General features: G+C 37.7%; 3 protein-coding genes and 1 non-coding gene across 4 annotated transcripts; 2 read left to right on the top strand and 2 right to left on the bottom strand.

The window, feature by feature from the left end:
• The first annotated feature begins 2,584 nt into the window (after window positions 1-2,584).
• On the top strand, window positions 2,585-7,959 carry LOC130709719 (protein FAR1-RELATED SEQUENCE 5-like). Its single transcript, XM_057558968.1, has 3 exons — window positions 2,585-2,658; window positions 6,629-6,713; window positions 6,796-7,959. The coding sequence occupies exons 1-3, from the start codon at window positions 2,585-2,587 to the stop codon at window positions 7,957-7,959; spliced, it is 1,323 nt and encodes a 440-aa protein (XP_057414951.1).
• Window positions 7,960-9,983: 2,024 nt separating this feature from the next.
• LOC130709735 (uncharacterized) lies at window positions 9,984-10,427 on the bottom strand. The gene has a single exon (XM_057558969.1). It carries the CDS (start codon window positions 10,425-10,427, stop codon window positions 9,984-9,986), a length of 444 nt encoding a protein of 147 aa, XP_057414952.1.
• Window positions 10,428-10,559: 132 nt separating this feature from the next.
• On the bottom strand, window positions 10,560-12,662 carry LOC130726675 (protein MAIN-LIKE 1-like). The gene is made up of 2 exons (XM_057577977.1): window positions 12,193-12,662; window positions 10,560-11,750 (listed from the first exon to the last, which is right to left on the bottom strand). Coding segments are annotated over exons 1-2 (1,143 nt in total). The 5' UTR covers window positions 12,195-12,662; the 3' UTR covers window positions 10,560-10,609.
• A 476-nt stretch (window positions 12,663-13,138) lies between these two features.
• Window positions 13,139-13,333, top strand: LOC130734852 (U2 spliceosomal RNA). Its single transcript, XR_009018191.1, has one exon. It is a non-coding gene; the product is annotated as a U2 spliceosomal RNA (small nuclear RNA).
• Window positions 13,334-22,192: the final 8,859 nt, after the last annotated feature.

Here is a 22,192-nt window from a genome sequence, read left to right on the forward strand (position 1 = left end):
AGTTGAGTTTGGTTTGGTAAAGGTCTAGTTTTATGATGTGGGTGTTGTAGGTAGTTGCAAATTTCTTGCAATAAGGTGATGAGAAATTCTTACATAACCCACCCCTTGTCCATTTTGTTTCATTAGGTTCTGTTCAAAGGTGCAGGGTAAAACATGATTCCATTGATATATATGTCCCACATCGCCACTTAACAACGGAAATACTTTCATGTACCAGCTATAAAATATGAGACCTTCAATCTATTAGATATACTTGGAAGGGTCTGGTGTTTGTGCGGGAATATTTAAGGCATGCAGACTGAGATTTCATTACCTGCTACATCGGGTATTTTGCCATGGAATCCAATGTCTGTGTGTTTTAAATGCTCTTGCTTGGCATACCCTACAATTTTAGTTAAGATTAACATGTTTGAATTAAAATCTTCACCCTTTTATCCTCATGAGTAATGTGATAGGAATAAAAGACAAGGTAAAAATGAGTTGTAAGAGTAAGGTTTCTTATTTGTAAGTGTAAGAGTAAGGTTTCTTATTTGTAAGAGCATCTCCAATGCAAGGTTTTTAGTCCTTATTTTTGAGTTAAGAATTAAGAACTTTACCATTGGAGATGCTAACATGGAGCTCTTAGTTCTTAAAAATAAGAACTCAAGAATAAGGAGTTTTACTTTTTGAGTTTTTAGCTTAAAATATTAATTATTTCTCTATCATCCAAATTACTTTATGAGTTTTATTTTTTACTCTATGAAAATAAAAAGTATAAATAATGTGGTTGGTGAGACCAAATGAATAGTGATAAGAACTAAGAACTCATGATTGGAGCAAAATTGCTTGAGAGTTGCTTAAGCACATGTGACAATACGGACCCACATGAATAGTGCTAAGAACTAAGAAATAAGAACTAACATTGGAGATGCTCTAATAAGCATACAACATGTTGTTCTTTAATTTGCGCAATTAATTTAGGTACACAATTAATTTAGTGTACCTACTCGCATGGGTTGTTAGCAAGTTAACCTACTACTACTTCAGTCAAACAATTATACTTAGTGTCCGTTTGGTTTATGGTTATGGTGAACTTAACTTTGGGTTTTATCAATATCATACTTGGTTTTATCCCTGCTAAGTGAGCAGCATAAAAAATGTAGAGAAATGTCAGCAACACTCTATTTTGAGTCTTTTGGACACTTTTTCAAACACTTTCTCTATGATTAGTTAAAATACACGTGGGTCCCACCACTTTGGAAATGAGACCCACTAATTTAGTGGGATCACATGAATTTTAACCAATCATAAAGAGAGTGTTCAAAAGAGAGTGTTTTTTTTTTGTTTTTGGTCAATGATGTTTTGAATAAAAACCCGAGGGTTACCAAACGACACTTACATCATGTGAGACTAAATCTCAAAGAGCGATCCGCAATACACAAACATAAGCAAATGAAGATCAAGTATGCACACCCAAACACACAAGAGCTGAACAAACCAGCTAAGAACCATGATGTAAAATCCTAAGGCTCGTACAAAATCCTCTAAAACCTCAAATTAACAGAAACTAACTGTCTTTAGAGCGAAAAACTTATATCCTCAATTTTATGCAACGCTCCCTTAGAACAACTCATCGACTCTGCCGGAGTTGCTAGCTATGCAGCTTTCAAGAAGCCCAACACTTGACTTCAGCGGCACTAACGGGGGACAATCATGCAGCTCTGAGAAAAGGGGTGAAAAGAAGACTTTTGTAGATCCAAGACATGCAACAGCAGAAAGCTGAGGGGAAGCAGAGACAGTGTGGACACAGCACGCTGACGGTGTGAGCTCAAACCGAGAAAACGGACGAGGAGAGATGCATAGCGTGTCAACACGGGGTGAATCAAATGACAAAGGCAGCACATAGAGAACTGCAAATGACCCAACCTTGTATTACCTTTCCAAGTCAGAGCAGAACCAAAGCTTCCACCTTTAGAATCAGCACCTTGCAAGAGATGGACAATGGGTTATGAAGGTTGAGATCTGGAATTCGTTCATGGTCCGGGATGCGGTAATGCTTACGATGAGGAGATGGTGGCAACGTCACACCACTGGATCTGCTTCAAGGTTCCCGTGGCAGGTGAAGGTGGCGGAGGCGGCCGAGGTGGACGAGGCAGAGACGGCGGCGGTAGAAGTGACCAAAGGAAGGGAAGAAGACCTGAACAAAATCAGGAAAGAGGCCTGAACATAATTAGGAAAAAAACCCACTTATTTGGGTAAGAGATCCACCTATTGTGGAGAAGAACCCACCTATTGTGGGAAGAAAAACCTACTAAATAAGCAAGAAAGCCTCCCTAGAGGAGGAGGACCCCCCCCCAAAGGGGAGGAGCCCCCAAGGGGGGAAATGTTGCTCACTGAAAATACACCCTAGCAGAGGAATGTGGAAAGTCGGCGCTGGGAGCTCAAAAAAAAAAAAAGAGTGTTGTTAGCATTTCTAAAAAATGTAATGAGGAGCCCAGCTTGATAGTCCAACATCTCTTCAAAACAAAATTTGATCTTCTTTCAAAAAAAAAAAAGATCTTAGTTTATTGCACTGACTTGGTGCATGTTTGGATTTCTCACCACAATGACATTCAGCAGCATTGGAATGTGGGATTTGGCTTTCGTAGGCATTGAACCTAAAAGTGGGAATGGAGTAGAGTTGGTGTTTGAGTGAACCCAACTGAAATACAAACAGGTTTTGGTGCATTCATGGATTCTCATTTATGTTTGATAGTCAATTTCACAAAGCATTACATAAATGGAATGTTTTGTGAAATCAAAGTGACCTTGTGGGAGTATATGACCTTGTGGGAATTGTTAGAGTCTCACATTGGCTAGAGATGTGGCCAAGCAATTGCTTATATATGGTTGTGCAAACCTTAACTCTTGAACTAGCTTTTGTGTTGAGTTAGGCCTCCTTCCTTTACAATGATGAGGTCTTTCCTTTGGAAGATAATGTTCAATTGTATAATTTACTACGAAGATATAAACAGATGATTATTATGAGGAGAAAATCTTATAAGGTCATGGGAAATTCTTACATAACCCACCCCTTGTCCATTTTGTTTCATTAGGTTTTGTTTAGAGATGCAGGATAAAACATGGTTCCATTGATATATATGTCCCACATCGCAACTTAACAACGTAGAGACTTTTATGTGCCAACTATAAAACAGGAGACCTTCGAGCTATACTACAGACTACTTGGAAGGGTTTTTTCTGCGGGAGTACTTAAAGGCTCACTGGTAGAGGTTTAGTTTATATTGCATATTTGTGCATTGGTATACTGCACCTCCATCAGTAGCCTCTAAGTGCTTTTGCTTGGCATACCCTACAATTTTAGAAGAATGACAGAGTAAAAATGAGTTTTAAGAGTAAAGGTTTGTTATTTCTAATAGTCATACAACATGTTGTTCTTTAATTTACGCAATTAATATAGTGTACCTGCAGTGGATGTTAGCCAGTTAACCTACTACTTCAGTCAAACTATTATACTTAGTGTCAGTTTGGTTTAAGGTTATGGTGAACTTAAGTTGGGTTCTGTCCATTTCAAACTCGGGTTTCATCCCTGCTAAGTGAGCAGCATTTAAAAAAAATGTGATAGGGAGCCCAGCTTGAGAGTCCCACATCACTTCAAAACGAATTTGATCCTATTTTATTGCACTGACTTGGTGCACTCATGGATTCTCAGTTCTATTTCATAGTCAATTTCACAAAGCATCACATACATGGAATGTGTTTTGTGAAATCTTGTGGGTAGTTATTAAATTCCTTAGAAACCAGTCCGTGGGGAATTGTTCATTTTCATGAGTTACAAGGATGAGGTCTATACTTTGGAAGATTATGATCGATTGTACAATTTACTACGGAGATCTAAACTTTAGACTTCCTAGAAAAGAAAAGGAGATGATTATTATCTGGAGAAAAATCTTATAAGTAGTAACTAGCTAATTGGTTGTCCGTAAAACTGTCAAATTTGTTAACACACATCTTTCTTAAATTGGTTGTTCTGTTTTCACCACTACAGTATTCTTAATTTAGATTTAGCTGTCTACTTCACTTCAATCACTGGTGTGTTAGTCTCAATCTTTAATGCTACACTTAGATAGTTTTACCATATGATTTAAGATGTCAATGTTATTTGTCAATGCAATGCTGACTAATCTATCTATCACATACCAAGAATCCTTCATTTTTTTCTTCTCAGATGCCTAATTTTGCCATCAAACCCATGTAAACTACGAAGAGTCCCACATCGCTAGCCTTCAATGTAGAGCCTCTCAATACTAGTTATGAATTTTCCAAATACCAATTTTATGAAAATGCCCCCTACAATTGTGCTACAATATGGTGTGTTATGATACCTTCCTTATTTTACATTGATTTCTGTTTATATGCTTTCACAATGTTGCATACAGGATAGGAACAATGTCTTATCCACACCTAGTGAGTCCCACAAAGGAAGGAATGTAGCAGGGAGCTCAGCTCGAGAGTCCCATATTGGATATTGACTGAAAACAAGACAACACCTCCAAGAAGAATTTTAAAGCTCTATAGTGTGTATTCATTAGCTAGTTAGTAATTGCTTACTATAGTGTGTTAATTGGTGTTAACTCACAATCTGAATTGGAAAAGGAATGAACTAACTCTCTATATTCTTTCATTTGGCGGTTTGTAATTTGCATAAAGATATATACATGTAATTCAGCACTTACCCCATCGGCTATAAGTAGTTTCAAGATTACCAGATAATGAATATGTTTAGTTTCTTCTGATGTATTCGTGGTAATCATAGGATACACAAATTTGAATGAAAATGAAGCCAAGTATAACTGTAGAGAAGAGCAGGAGCTCGTTGATATATGAGCCCCGCATCGCCACTCAACAACATACAGCCCTTCATTACCCGCTATAAAACATGACACAAGGCTTGGGTCTAGCAACCATTTCACAAGCAATTTTTTCATGTTTGTCAGTGAATTCTAATTTTAAATTTAAATTTCGGCACTTTCTAAAGCATTTTGATATTATCTGTGTGAATGTATTAAAAACATTCAAAAATAAAACACCCCCTTCCTTGAAGGGTTAAGTAAAGAGAAGGTACATTTCAAAAAAAAAAAAAGTAAAGAGGAGGTAATTATTAGTAAAGAGGGGGTAATTATTATTAGTACTTCTACTAAACAATCTTAAAAGAATCCCAACTCAGTTTTTTTTCATTTGCAACCCTGCAGGGAATATTGAATCTTGAAAGTAAATTTTGAAAATTATTAACATAACTCATAATAAATGTTTATATTATATGAACTATTTTTTTTATGAATATATGTTTACTGCTGATAACAAATATTTTATTTTCAATACATCACAATTTCTCATACCAATCACAAACGTAATGGAGCTCCCTACAAATAAATCAGATTATAGGTTTCTCATGTTCAGTACCACAATCATTTAGTTACTTCATTCATTGACTTGAATCTCGTCAGAAATTCCATGATCATGTATCTAGGCAGGCTTCAAGCCTTCAATCAATTAGTAAATGTTTTTTTTCTTTCGACGTTAATTTTTTTTTCTAGTGCACAGTGAGAAATAAAATGAGTGATGTGACATGAATAAAAGAAAAAGATAAAAAAATGACACACTAAAAATGTGTTATAAGAGTAAGGTTTGTTATTTGTAATAGGCATACGACATGATGTTCTTTAATTTGTGCAATTAATATAGTGTACCTACCTGCAGGGATTGTTATCCAGTTAACCTACTACTTCAGTCAAACTATTATATACAGTGTCCGTTTGGTTTAAGGTTATGGTGAACTTAACTTGGGTTTTATCAATTTCAAACTAGGGTTTTATCCCTTACTAAGTGAGCAGCATTAAAAAAAATGTAATAGGGAGACCAGCTTGAGAGTCCCACATCGCTTCAAAACGAATGATAGTCAAAGTGAATTTCACAAAGCATCACATACATGCAATGTGTTTTGTGAAAGGCTGAGACTATTTGCGCCGCCATGTTTTGCTAAGTCCGCCATCTCCTTTTTTAAAAATTCCAACAATGCTCTTAGTAAAAAAAACATAAAAAGGTAATATTTAATTTTTACTTCCCACACACCATCTCCTTCTTCCTCCTCACCCTCCTCCTCACTCTCCTCTTAATCCTCCACTCCTCCACTCCTCCACCCCCAAGCTCTTTTGGGTGATCTCAAGTCAAGAATAGAAGCTTACCCATGTAAGTTTTTACCTTTTTCCGAGCTTTTTTTCAGCTTTTTTTAGCTTCCATCGCGATTTCGCGACTTTCTGACGTAACTGGATAGTCCCGCTCTTAAAACTGCGGGAATGAAACAAATTACACGCTCCCGTTAACATACGTGCGGACGTGTTAAATTTATACCTTCCGCTAACTTGTTAGCGGAAGTCAAAAAAACTTAGTCATTTCAATCGTCTTAAGTTCTGGTACTGCTACTATCTAAATAAAATTGATTTTCCCGTTAACATACGTGCGAAAAGTGATATGTTGGAATAATAGGTCCGCCAGTTAAACTGCGGAAGGCAAATATGTGCTGCCGCATATTAAAGTGCGGACAGAACAAAGTTTTTTAGATTGATTGAGCTTATTTTGTTGATTGCAGCATAATGATACCTGAGGAAGTAAATAGGCCCAATATGGAGATTGTGCCTTCTGTGGATCTTACAAAAGCTTTCACCACTAGCCAAGTAAGTTTTGTTCAATTTAACAAGTTAGGCACTATGTGTAGGTCATGCGATGTATACTTAATTGAGTTTTTAAATGTTGTAGGCTTTTGAATCCTCCAAAGATCTTGTTAATTGGGCCAAAGCTGTAGGTAAAGAGCATGGCTATGTTATTATTATTCAGAAGTCGGACTATGGATCTGACAAAAGGAGGGCCGTGATGACACTAGGATGTGAGCGTGGCGGCAAATATAAACCATCCACATCGGTGTTAAAGCGAAATCGGACTGGAACTAAGAAGTGTAATTGTCCATTCAGGCTAAGGGCAAGGCGTAGTAATAAAGATAAAATGTGGACGGTGCTTGTGCATAGTGGGATCCATAATCATGACATTGCTGAGGTTTTGCAGGGTCACTCATATGTTGGCCGTCTAAATCCAGAGGAAAAGGCGATGGTGGGAGAAATGATTGAAGAAAGGGTCAAGGCCAGTGATATTTTGATTGCTATAAGGAAACACAACCCAACCAACTTGACTAGAATTAAACAGATTTACAATGAGAAGCAAGCATACAACAGGTTGAAGAGGGGATCGTTGACCGAGATGCAACACTTGATGAAGTTGTTGGAAGAACACAAATACGCACATTGGTCCAGGGTGCAGGATGGTACTGATGTGGTCAGATCTTTGTTTTGGGCACACCCTGATTCCATTCACTTATTCAATGAGTTTCCTCATGTTGTGATTCTGGATAGTACATACAAGACCAATAGGTACAGGATCCCTTTACTTGAGATGGTGGGGGTTACGTCGACAAATTTGACATACTCAATTGCTTTTGCGTACATGCAGAATGAGCAAAAGGATGAGGTTGTTTGGGCTGTGAATAGATTAAAAGACTTGATCATTAATGAGGACAATCTGCCGAAGGTCTTTGTTACAGACAAAGACCAAGTTTTGATGGAAGCATTGGAAACTGTTTTTCCCGCAGCTCGCTGTCTTCTATGTCAGTTTCATGTACTTAAGAGTGTAACTGGCGAGATGAAGAAACTTGTGAAAGACATTGAGACACGTGAAGACATTACTGATAGATGGAATCGATTGATGTATGCTGCCAACGAGGTTGAGTATGATAAAGCTGTGGGTGCTATGTCGAATACCGGTGAGCTCTGGACTTACATTGAGACTAACTGGTTGCCTTTGAGAAGCAAGTTTGTGAAGTTTGAGATTGATACTTGTATGCACATGGGGTGCACGACAACAAACAGGTAATTTGTTGCTATCCTTCACTTTTTTTACTTCAACTGTAAAATGTTTGGCAAAATGTTTTCTGTTTTTTTTATTTCATGTTTATACCATGCGCAGAGTTGAAGGGGCACACTCAAAGCTGAAGAAACTATTGTCCGACAGTAAGGGTGACTTGGTCATTGCGTGGACTGCGATGAACAAGCTTATTATCATGCAGCATGACAAGATAAAGGAGTCCTTCCAGCTCAGCATATTTGTCACAGAGCATTCTTTGAATGACCCGTTCTATAAGCATTTGCGCGGGTTTGTATCTAGAGCCGCATTGCACATTATTGTTAAAGAGAAGACTCAAATTGGCATGATTGGGGTTGGTGGTATATACTGTGAATGTGTACTTAGGAGAACCCATGGACTACCATGTGCTTGTGAGCTCATGAAGTTTGAATCTGTCCCATTACTTGCAATTCATCCACATTGGAGGAAATTGACTTGGGATTCTTCGGACCGTGACATGGATCCAACATTGGGTTTGAGTTTTGAGTCTGAATTTGATAAATTACGAACCAAGTTCGAGGAGTCTTCTCACGGAGTTAGAATGTCGATCATTGAGAGCCTTAGAATGATTACTTATCCAGAAACGACTTCTATGTGCGCTCCAACAAAGAAGAAAACAAGGGGTAGGCCAATGGGATCCACTAACAAGCCCAAACGATCGTTGTTGACTTTATAAATGTAAAGGGAGATGGCCACTGTGGATATAGATGTGTTGCATCGTTGAAGGGTCTTGCAGAAGACGATTGGCCACTTATACGTAGGGAACTTCTGACGGAGATTGATTCGGATGCTAATATGTACATCAACATGTTTGGAGCCAGCGAGGTTAACCAAATGCGTTTAGCTCTAACAGTTAAGGATACTAAGCCCGTAGGTGAAGACAAGTGGATGATGATACCAAATATGGCCTACCTTATTTCCACAACATATAAGTTCATAGTGTTGACTATTGCTAATACCGGATGCAACACTTTTTATCCGTTAAAGGGAAAGGCGGACCTAGTGGAAGAACACAAATTCATGCCGATTGTGCTTGTCAATAAAGATCATTTCGTTGGGGTAAATCCTTATCCTTTATCTTTCATAATACGTATATGTAAAACCTTATACTTTTATGCTTATACTCTTCTTTGCTTGTAGGTTACTCTTCGTGAAGGCCATCCAATGCCGACCACAGCTCACTTGTGAGCATACAACTGTCACCCGGATGCAAGAAAATGGGAAGAGCCTTACAAAGAGCGCATTGAAGAATACGCGGCTTATCTGAAACAAAAAAATGGAGGATGTAGTGATGATATTATTGACCTTAGTGATGATTAATTATTTTGGATCATTAAGTTGTTTTGTAACGAATTGCTTGTAATTTATATGCGTGTAACGGATGATTACTTTGAACTTTATAACTGTCTCCTTAAAAAGCTTGTGATGCCTCTGGATTGTTATAACTGTCAGGAAATCAGTCTGTGCATGCCTCTGTTATAACTGTCATTAATTTTCATCCTGTCCGCACTTATAACTGCGGTAGGTCATGACGCATCTGTAAGAGGTACTGTAAGCCTCATTAATAGAACCAATTTCCCGTGGTTATAACTGCGGAGGTGTTTTTATTTTCATCCTGTCCGCACTTATAACTGCGGTAGGTCATGACGCATCTGTAAGAGGTACTGTAAGCCTCATTAATAGAACCAATTTCCCGTGGTTATAACTGCGGAGGTGTTTTTATTTTCATCCTGTCCGCACTTATAACTGCGGTAGGTCATGACGCATCTGTAAGAGGTACTGTAAGCCTCATTAATAGAACCAATTTCCCGTGGTTATAACTGCGGAGGTGTTTATATTTTCACCCTGTAAGCCTCGATGATGGTATGCATATTGTGCACCACATCCCACATCGGTGAACCCGGCGGGGGCGATCCATCTGTCGTCGGATCAACCGCAATGCCAGAGTACAACGCAAGCTCCGCAAACTGGTTCTGAAATGACAATAAATAAGGTCAATATACACATAGGCATACACATAATCGTAATGTAAGCCACATGGCAAAAACAAGTGTCAGTACCTCTAGAAATGCGAAGCGGTCGCCTTTGTACTCATCTGGGACCATGTAAGGGTGTGAGACCTTGATATACCAAGGAGTGTATTCGCCAGTGGTCTGAAAAGGGAAAGCAGCTTCTTCCGACAGATGGCAAATGTGATCATTCCAGTGCGCAAATCGACGATCACACTCCCGGCACGTAACTGACGATGGTGGGGGATCTGGCACATACTGGATCCGGCCAAACTGCCTGATGACTCGATCTGGGAGGTATGGGAATATCATCCCGGCATGCCTGATAAATCCCCTATACAAGGCAACCTGAGGGAAGGGCCAGTGATCATAGTGCTCTACATAAGGTCTCCAAATCACAGAACTGGCCGGAAACGTATCCAGGTTCATCCTCTTCTGCGCAACCTCAGTAGTCCCTCGAAGCGCCTCCCAAGTTAGTGCAACAGGCCTGTCTAGTGTGTAGGCAGGGTTGTCCCTGCGCTCAAACACTGATCCGGGGAAGTGGGCAAACACTCATGACTGCAAAAGAGAAAATGCCAAAGTATGATGCTAATTATTTAACAACAAACGTTTTAACAATAATTAGAAAGAAATAACAATACCTGCAGAAGAGATAAATAACCAGCAACAGACTTAGCACCATTCCTACTGGCCTCCCCGAGCTGACCATACAAGTAAGCCAAAGTGGCAGCTCCCCAATTCCACCTTGATGCATTCTCAACATCTTCAAACAGAGACAAATACACAGCACCAATATATGTGTTGCTCTTGTCACAGAAAAGGGTCATGCCAATCAACCGCAGCATATAAGCTCGGCATGCAGGAACTTCATTGTTGGCCTCTACGTGTTTCTCCACAATAGCTTGGAGAAAGCTAAAGCGAAGAGATGGACCCCTACAAGCATCAAACTCCTCCATCACAAGCTCAATGTCCACATCAAGTAACTGAGCAACCGCAGGAGCCGCCTCTTCCCTAGTCGGGTTACCAAAGGAGAAGAACTCACCCTCTACGGGCAAGTGGAGTAATACTGAGACATCTTCAAGTGTGATCGTCATTTCCCCCCAGGGTAAGTGGAAAGATGACGTCTCAGGATGCCATCGCTCAACAAAAGCAGAAATAATGCTCTGGTCAACACTCGGGCTTGTGCATTTCATCACCCACCGCAAACCTGCATTATGCACCGCACCCCTTATGTACCGAGCATGATGGACTACAGGATGACACATCCTCCCATGATTATAGGTCTTGAGCACACCTCTAGTCTCATAATTTGGCCGCTTGTATGACCTCCATATGTCACGAGCTATATGTTCGCCATACTTAGTCAACAAGCAAAGGTCAAACGGACCTCCCTCATACCACAACCTGTTCTCATCGTCCTCATCACCAGACTCCTCATCAAACTCCGCCTCGAGGTCAGCACCGACATCCTCCTCAGCCTCCTCCTCACCACTAGTCTCCTCCTCACCACTAGTCTCCTCCTCCGCCTCAGTGTCATCATCCGGCTGATCAGCCATAATCTCATCATCCTGCTGATCCTGTACAGCAGGCTCTTGTTCAGCATTCCTACCCCTTCCTCGACCCCTTCCTCTACCCCTTCCTCTATTAGCCTCTTCTGACCGTTTGCGGTTAGAAGCATGAGTGGAGCTACGATCCCGTGGAGCAGTAGGTTCAGTAGAAGGACCAACAACACGGGCAGTTTTCCTAGGAGGCCTGAAAATTAAAAATACAAAAATTAATACTCATGCACAACAATTTATTAACATAAACAACAGTTTATTAACATAAACAACAGTTTGCTAACATAAAAAATAATTTATAAACATTCAGAGAAAATTCAGAGAGAATTAAAAAAAAATTGACAGGCTAACCGCACTTAAACTTGCGGTAGGTATAAAAGATTTGACAGGCTAACCGCACTTAAACTTGCGGTAGGTATAAAAGATTTGACAGACGTACCGCACTTAAACATGCGGTAGGTATAAAAGATTTGACAGGCGTACCGCACTTAAACATGCGGTAGCCATAAAACCTGTCCGCGGTTTAGAGTGCGGGAAAGTCACAAAACCTCCTCCCATTGCAGGATCAAATCGAGGGACTGAAATTTAACACGAAATACAACCTAAGCCTCGAAAACTTGTAAGAAATAACTTACATTGTTGTTCTTCTTGTGGGTTATGGGTTGTTGTTGTATTTTGTGGGTTACTCCTTCTTGACTTGGTCTCCTTCTTCCTCTTCTACTTCAACTTCTTCTTCTTACTTCTTCTTCTTACTGGTTGTCCTCCTTTCTCTTCCTCTTCTTGACTTGGTTGTGGGTTTGAGAGACTTGATTTTGTGAGGGTTGAAACTTTTGAAATTGGGTGGGAGAGGAAGATGGTATACGGTTGAAAGAGGGGGAGGGTTTGTAGAGATAAGGTAGTTTTTTTTTTTTTTAAATTTAAATTACTGAAGGGTATTTTAGTCTTTTCGCGTGTTTGGGGATGGCGGACTTAGCAAAAAAGGGGCGCAAATAGTCTCTGCCTTTGTGAAATCATAGTGAATTTGTTAAGACATCTTCCTTAAATTGGTTGTTCTGTTTGCACTACTACAACATTCTTAATTTAGATTTAGCTCTCTACTTCACTTCAATCACCAGTGCGTTATACTCAAACTTAATTGCTCCACTTATATAGTTTTACCATATCATTTGAGAAGCCCATGTCTTATTGTCAATGCAATGCTGACTAATCTATCTATCACACACCAACAATCCTACATTTTCTTTCTCAGCTGCCTAATTTTGCCATCCAACCCATGTAATCTGTGAAGAATGGTAGCTACGGTTTAATAGTAAAAACCTCTCTACTTATCATAAGTAATGTTGATATGCAGACCATGAATCCTCAAATGACAACACTTTTTCCACTTCTGTTTAAATCGAGTAACATGCTTGGAGATTCGGTTTTGCTAAGGTTTAGTTTTGTCATGCTTGGAGATAGTACCTACAGAGTTGAAGGAAGATTGACTGGAACCCTTGATAATATTAGTCCCACATCGCTAGTCTTCAACGTAGAGCCTCTCAATACAAGCTATAAAAAGGGAGCCAAGAAAACGTTACAATCATACCTTTCTCGGCCTTTTGGCTAAGATCAAGTGTAGTATCTGTTCTTATCAGTTTAATATCTGATATGTGGGCCATAGGTCCACACGATATTAAATTACTTTTTTTAAGGGGAGGGCCCACAAAGTAGCTTGCTACTTGGGTTTTCATGTGTCGCCCTTGTCTTGCACTATTGCATGGGCCTGGCGCACCCTACAATTCAAGTCTTAAGTGTATTTTGGTTTATTATTTTTCTTACTATGGGTTTCGTTTATTGACACCAATCTTTACCAATTCATGTTTACATAAAATAATGGTAACTTGTTACGGTGTAGGTAGAAAATAGAAAATATTGTGTGAGCTGAGCTCGAGAGTCCCACATCGTTTACAAATCAAGTTTGATAAAGTAGCTTACAGTATGGATTAACTAGGAAAGATGCTTAGCTCGAGAGTCTCATTCATTGATCTTGACTGAAAACAAGAAAACATTGTAAAAGCCAAGTAGTTTGGAAAGTTACCCACCCACATTGGTGACTCTCAAAGTACTTTATTTAAGGTTTAATTAAAGAAATGTTATTAACCAGTGAGATTATTATTATATAATTTGACAGGGTTGCCTTTGATTGCACAAAACCGTAGTTAATTAAATGCATGTTTAGTTCACAAATATTGTCATTGGATCCTTTACCACCGCTGAGCTAAGTGTTTTCAATGGTACTTCAGCATAAGAGGCAAAATGGTTTGACACCTTCAAAAGATTCACAAGTTATGTTAAAAAATGGTGAAGGTAAATAAAGTTATGGAAGAAATTGTAGTAATGCTGGAAGGAGCAATAAGGGAGCCACAACAGAAACTAACCTGCACCTAAAAAAGAAAGCTGCTCAAGCCTGGTGAATGATAAGAATGAAAATCTGAGCCCCTGGTGAATTGTTCATTTCCATGAATTACAAGGATGAGGTCTTTACTTTGGAAAGATTTTGATCAATTGTATAATTTACTGAGCGGTAGCACATTACCCTTGATAATCTGGATTGTTAAAGGTTTAGTTTTGTCAAAATGTGGGAATTATAACCAGTTTAAAGATACCAGATAACTAATTCATCCTAATGACAAATTTAAATGAAGCCACTGTATAAGATATACATAAGAATCCGTTGATATATGAGTCCCACATTGCCACTCAACAACGTACAGCGCTTTATTACCAACTATAAATTCTGAGTCGAGGAATGTAATTCATACACATTATTGGGAATTTTTTTACACTTTTCACACATCCAAGGTTCAAATTCTTATGGAAATTGATACTAGTTCAGAAGGATTTGGTGAAGTTCCATAAGGGTAAATAAAAAATCACAATTTATTACTTTTTTTCACAAGGTCTATTTTAATATTTTTTCTTTTGAACTTTATTTAAATAATTTAATCTCTAATTTTTTTTTTAAATTTTATTCTATCCAAATAACATTATTTTTTAAAATGTAGTTTTTATATATCATTCCCAGCTCAAACTCGATATTTTAACTCCGTTCTATCAAACTTATTTTGATCAAATTTATATAATCTAATCTATTTATAAAACAAACAGACCCTCAACTTTTTTTTCCTTTTTATTTCTTGTTACAAAAGCCAAGTCTAGTTGCAGTTGTCTCATTTTTCTTTTTAGATTCAGTTTTTTTTTTTTTTTTTTTCATTTGATGAAATTGCAAATCATAATGAGCTACAATAGCCATTATGATTCTTATGACGTTGCACTTGATGATATTTCTTTGTGAAAAAATTTTCACCGGTAATATTACTTTAAAGCATTTCACATTTCCTTTATAATCCTTCTTAGTTTTAAAGACCAACTTACATTCAATATGTTTAAAACTATCAGGTAGTTCCACTATCTTCTTGCGCGACACCATTGTAATTCATGAAAAGTATTTTACCATTCATTACTTAAATCCTCTTCTTGTCCAAAAAAAAAAAAAATCCTATTCTGAATAGATCACTAGAAATGATCTTACTAGAACTTTTGGATTTGACATACAACCTATATTAAAATGTTCATGGTATAATGCTTTCTCCCTTGGATGATTTGGATTGTTAAAGGTTTAGTTTTGTCATAATGTGAGAATTAAAACCAGTTTTATACCTGCAGGGGTTGTTAGCCACTTAACCAGTCAATGGGGAATTGTTATCTTCATGAGTCCCACATCGATTAAGACAAGTATACAATAGCAGGGAGCTTAGCCTGAGAGTCCCACATCGGTTAAAATAAGTTTGATTCTCAGCTAGTCAGTTTTGAAGTATGAGAGGTGTACCACCAGCTTGCTTCATAGTCAGTTTCACAAAACATCAAGTTGATTTGATCTGATTCTTTATTGACAGGATTGAATGAAAGCCTTACTTGCAGTGGTGAAATCCTTAATATTGTAATTGGATCTTTTACCACTTGATAACTAATTCATGGTAATTCAATTCCTTTTGCTGTTTAAGGTCATGCACACATGAATGGAGAGATGAGTATTTGTTACTTTTTGAAAGTTAATATTAAAAAAAAAAAGGGGGTTTGGACACCATTGAGAGAGTGTTGAGGCTGGCACTTGACTTCCACTTCAGTGGCCCTTGTCTCACAGTTGAGTTGAGGGGATGACTTGGTTTGGGTAAAGGTATAGTTTTGTGATGTGGGAATTGTAGGTAGTTGCTAATTTCTAGCAATAAGGTGATGATAAATTCTTACATAACCCACCCCTTGTCCATTTTGTTTCATTAGGTTTTGTTTAAAGATGCAGGATAAAACATGGTTCCACTGATATATATGTCCCGCATCGCTGCATAACAACAGAGAGACTTTCATATGCCAAATATAAAATAGGAGAGCTTCAATATGTTCCCATTTAGTGTCCAATTTGTTATTCGTCGTTAATTAAAATCCATTTTTAGTTTATATTAACTTGTTTGAATAAAATTCTTCACGGTTTTACTTCGGTCTTCACTGCAGATACATTAAAATCAACATGACTTTACTTTCGAACCATTGATTAGAACATTGCTTCTACTCCTTCCTGTAGAAGCTCCCACTACTTATCAGATGTGCAGACCATTAATCCTCAAACGGTGATGTTTTCTCATTTTCTGTGTAAATTGTATACCTTGCTTGCTTGGATGATTTGGTTTGCTTAGAAGATGCGACAACTAGTTAAGGTGCATGGAGAAAATTGTATGAGCTAAGCTTGAGAGTCCCACATCAGTTACAAAACAAAACAAGTTTGATAAAGGTGCTTAAAGTAAGGAATACACTTGGAAGCTCAGCTCGAGAGTCCCACAACTTGGTGCACTCATGGATGGATTCAAATCCTAAATATTGTAATTGGATCTTTTACCACCTTTGAACAATGTATTTTCAATGTTACTCCAGCATGAGAAGCAATAAGGTTTGACACAGATGAATAGATAAGTAAAACAAGTTGTAAAAGAGGCAGAGGTTCCTTTTAATGGAAGTAATCCTGGAAGAAGCAATGAGGTTTGGCCCCATTAGCTTCTTGTTTGAGGCTGTATATATAAGACTAATGACTAACCTTTCTTTTTTCGGTTACTTACTAATTAACCATTGATTTATGCCAATATTGCTTTTATTTCTTACTTTAGGTGCTTCCTCTACTTATAATCAGTAATATTGAGTGATGTGCAGACCATTAATCCTTGAACGCTGAACGGTAATGTTTTCTCCCTTGGATGATTTGGTTTGTTAAAGATTTAGTTTTGTCAAAATGTGGGAATTATAACCAATTTAAAGATTACCAGATAACTAATTCATGGTAATGGCTACAGGTTTCTTCTGATATCTTCATGGTGTGATCATGAGGATACACAATTTGAATGAAGCCAAGTCTAACTGCAGAGCACGAGCTGAAGGTTCATAAGATCCGTTGATATATGAGTCCCACATTGCCACTCAACATGGTACAACCTTCATCACCATCTATAAAAATGCGAGACAAGGATAAATAGTAATCTTGCATCTTACAGTAAAATATTTTTACCTTCTTTCAGAGAAATCCGCTCAGGATTTGGTTTAATTTCGAAGTGTGAAATTTGGTATAATTTCTGAATTGGAATTCTTTGCAAGAATGTAAAAATTATTTTCTGTTTAAATCATACAATGATCGTTACATATTGGAATTCAAAAAATGTTAGAAGTTGGAAGTTAATATGGGTACAAAACTTAAAATTTTTAAATGTTGTTAAGCTTATGCAAGATTAAAGTTCGAATAGTTTTATATCTTTTAAAAATTCCAAAAACTTAATAGTAATTATAGGGTGTAAGTAGGGGTGGCAAAGCTTGTTTGGCCCACTTTTTTGATGGGTTGGGTTGGGACTTTGAATCCAAATTTTAAAAACGGGTCATCCCAATCCAACCCGCATTTTGGCGGGTTAATGACGGGTTAATGACGGGTTGGATTGAGTCAACCAACGAACCAATTTTTCACTTTTTTTTTTGAAAATTTCTTTCTATTTTTATTTTTTAAGTAGATTATTGTAAGACACGCATATATTACAGGAGATCTCAACTAATAAAAGACTATTTTGAAAACTAGTAAATGATGATCTTCCCAGGATTTACATATTTAAGCTCCAACTCTTATTTGTAAGTTATATTTTGTCTACAACTTTCATGACTACTCGACATATCGTTTATAATTGTTGGTTGACTTTATTGACTAAAGTAAACTCTTGTTAATGATTGTAAAACACATCTAAGGATGTTAAGTAATATCAAGTGAGTGTGTATCAAAGAAAAAATGACATTTATCAATGATTTGATTTGATGAATGTAAGACCCCAAAATAAATAATTAGACTATTTATTTATTTTCGTTATATTAATTAATTAAGTGTTTATATTCTATTATTTTATTTTATTTTCTTGACTCTAACCCTATTGCGAGTCATGAAAATTATTTATATAATTATTAAGTTCAGATTATGACTAAGGATGTTACGGTAGTAAGTTTAAGTGATAGCATGAGCCGTATTCGCACCCGACTAAGGTCGAGAGTGTCCGAAAAAGGTTGTTTCCGCTCATAGAGCACTGTTTAAGCGAAATTCAAAATCGTTAGAAAAATAAGACCCTCAGGGTATTTTTCCCATGACCAGTGTTTCGTTACGGAACTCTGGACTGTACGCATGATAGGTTCCCCTTCCCGACGAAGTTTCCATCCGAGGTACCTGATTTATTTCGACGATTGCAGTCTTTCTTCAGAAGGAAGTTTCTTCATCCGACGTCAACTGCAAAAAGTAGTTTTTCGGCGCATTTTGATTTATACTGCGTTTGGATCGTTTTCTTCAATTAAAAGAACATCGTTTTAAGTTTTGGCATTCTGTCGCCAAATATTCATTTATAATCAGCATATGTAAGTACCAAAACGATCGGACCCGCGAAATCTTTCTTTTTCGCATTTTCCCCTCGTTTATAAAAGGAGAAAAATGAGAATTTCTTCTCATTTTCACCCAAGGTGGTTGCGGCCTAGAGAGAGGGGGAGAAGAGGAGTTTCTGCTCAGTTCTTGTTCGATCGTCCCGATTTTAGTTGCGTTGGATAGGCACAAAGGTAACCTTCACAACCCTTGCACCCTTTTATTCTTTCTGATGTTTTTCTATGCTCAAAGTTTTGAGCTTTATGTAAAAAAAAAAAATTCAATTTCTTCTTTCAATCATCTTCTACACCTTCCCTGCACTCCATATTCACTGCCGATGCACTTGGATTTTCACCGAGTCGTCGTAGATCTGAAAATCTAACTCAAAAACCAATTTCACAGTGAGTTTACTTTTTGGACCGAAAAGTCCCTATTCTAGTTGTAAGATATCTAATGAAACCGTCGCTGGAATTGAGATCTCATTCAAAGAGAAAGATATCAAATATCTAGAGTTTCCTTTTGTATATTATATGGATGATCCGATCCGCAAGGACCATGATTGGGAATTGTTTGATCGTCTTTCTTCGAGGAAGAGGCGAAACATAATCAACTTATTCGAAATCTTAGTGAAAGACTTGATTTCCGTTAGTTCATCGGTGTCGGGGGACCCGAATCAACCACATCTAAGGGCGGAAATTCACTTCTCAAGGCTACCTTTTCACTTTGCTCCTCTAAGGGATACTGACCCTCATACTAGGTAGAGGTATTGGGCATATCTAGTGCCTTTAGGATTAGTTGCTATAAAAGGCGTTGTCTACAACCCCATCGGTTTACTTTTTGAAAATTTTAACTTTGAGTTTTTTAGCCTAAAATCTTGACCAAATTGCCCCTAAGTGCATTTCAAATTCTATAATTGTTCCGAGTGTTTCCTTACCCTAGATATTTCCTAAGAATACCTAGGAATTTAATTAGATCGACAAAAAAAAGTTCGGGAAACCCTGTTTTTTCTAGTGGCCGAAACTTGTTGGAGTGGTACTGTGTCCAAAAATAATTTCTGGGTTTTTATGGCCTGAGCTATAGCGTAGCTCTTTCAGTTGTCAAAATTTTGGCTTTGGTTTCGTGTCATTCCGAGTTATGTAGCTCGAGTTATGCGCATTTTAGCGAACAAATGTCTTGCTGTCCATTCGTGCCTAAATGTCGAACTCTGAAGCTTCGAAAGCTTCTTTTCGGGTTTTGATTAATGTTAATAGTTTATATTGTTTCTTAGTGACTAAGCAAGGATACTTTGCTTAAGGTTTGGAACGAGTTGAGCCGAGGAAAGAGGTTTTGGAGCAAGCTGTGAGGTTTCATGACGGAGGAGGACGCTCCAGGGAACTTGCTGAGTTCGGGAACTTGAGTTTGGATTGAACTGTGATGTCGAGCTTGGAAGGATAAAATCAAAGGTAAGGGTAATTCAGTATATAAGTGTCCTTGAGTCTTGCCTGCTTTAATTGAACTACTTCTGTTTGAGATGAAGATGTTTAGTTTGATTGTGAAGTTGACATGTTTTACTATGATATATACTTGCTACTATTGACTGTACTGAGGCTTTTGCCAAACGTTTTTTGAGGCTTCGGCCATTGTTAAGCCTTGAGGCTTACACATTTGTTTTCTAGGGCTTAGGCCATTGTTCATTGCTTAATGATTCACTTGAAGAACTAGTATGCATAAATGAATTGACTTATGCTTGTTGTAAATATGAATAACATGTGGTTACTCTGGCTTGATTATTGGACTTGGAATTTTTGATTGAGTGACTACTGAGTTTGATGAGATATTGTTTACTAACTTTGGCATATAGGGCTTGAACTTGAAGTGGCGATGTGGTGGATATTGTCCCACGTTACCGTCCCGTCTTTTGAGGCGTTATAAAGTGGCGATGTGGTAGTTATTGTCCCACGTAGTTGTCCCGTCTTTCGAGGTGTCCTGAAGAGGTAATGTGGTGGTGATTGTCCCACGTGATTGTCTCGTCCTTTGTGGCGCTTAAGTGGCGATGTGGTGGATATTGTTCCACATGATCGTCTCGTCTTGTGAGACGTTATTGATCGATTCATCTTGGTAGCAACATATAGTCGCATTACAGGACACTAACATTTGGTTTTATTGATATCTGATTTAATTCTATGTTGCTGATTCTATTGATATCTGATTTAATTATATGTTGTTGATTCTGTTTATATATGATATTAATTATGTGTTGTTAATATCTGATTTAATTCTCTTTTGCTAATTTTGTTGATACTTGATTTAATTCTATGTTGTTGATTTTGTTGATATCTATCTTGAACTATATTGTTAGCTTATCTATCGGAATGTTTTGGATCACTTGAAGTGGCGATGTGGTGGATATTGTCCCACGTGATCGCCCTGTCTTTTGAGGCGTCCTAAAGTGGTAGTGTGGTGGATATTGTCCCACGTGATTGTCTCATCTTGCGAGACGTTATTGACTAGTCTAAATTGTTGGATATATGTTAGATATATGTTGTCATCTATCTTGAATTAAGTTTCTAACTTATGTGCCATGTTATGCACTTAAATTTGAATAACATGCTTTTCTCTTTTATGTGAGGTGATTGTATGGAGTTAACTCTTTTTTTTACTACTTGTTGTTTGGGCGCTTAACGCTATTAGGCGATGAAGAACCCTCGATGAAGCTTGACCTTTGTACGAGTCGGAGATGAGAACTTGAAGATTAGTGGAAGACTCGAAGAGTAGAGTCGGGTGTAAGACTAGAGCCTTGGGATATAGAGCTTACCATTATTGGTTCAAGCTTGCATAAGGATTTTATGGATTTATATTTGAGGTTTCGGGTAGGTTCCGATACGTTGCTTTCCTGCGTTTCCCTAATGTGGAAATCGTAGGGAGTATGTCGGGTTTGTGGTATCATTGCATAATAGATTCCTTGTTGAATCTGGTACTACTTGTTAGGTTTCGTAGGATGCGTTCTTTCGTTCTTACCTTCAGATACTTGCCTTGTTCAATGCTAGATGTAATCTGATTTACAGTTGGGATTATGCATGAAATGTTTTGGAAATACTTTGAACAGAAAAGAATATACTCGTGTTTATGAATCATTTTGGTAAACATTGCATATTTATTTTAGCAAGTTACCATGGTGATCTCTGAAAGTCGGGGCATTACAATGAAGGTTATTGACACTTACACTTGATAGTTACTACTGAGGTTACAATTACAACTATTAATAACAACGCATGATAAATTTTTTTTTTGGTATTGCTATTGGTGAGACTTTCTCGTTAAACTCATAACCTTTAAAGATAAAAAGACGATTTTTTTTTATCCCGTGTATCTATCTTATATCTACATTAATTTCTAGTATAATTCTAATTTTTTCATGTGCCAATATACAAAATGGGAAAGATTTCTTAAAATTCATCATTGCACATCTTTTTTTTATTTCACTACATTTCTAAGTGGGCTAGCTAGTCTGCCGTCCCGCCAAAATATGGGTTGGATTAAGACTTTGAACCCAAATGCTAAAAGTGAGCTAATCCAACCCAACCCGCATTTCAACGGGTTAGTGGCGGGTTGGGTCAGGCCCGCCTCGCCAACCCATATTGCCACCCCTATGCATAAGTACCCTAGAAAAAGTAAGCCTAGGATGTGCAAAATAT

The sequence above is a fragment of the Lotus japonicus genome, chromosome 1 (genome assembly GCF_012489685.1).
Source record: "Lotus japonicus ecotype B-129 chromosome 1, LjGifu_v1.2".
In the NCBI taxonomy this organism is placed as follows: Eukaryota; Viridiplantae; Streptophyta; class Magnoliopsida; order Fabales; family Fabaceae; genus Lotus; species Lotus japonicus.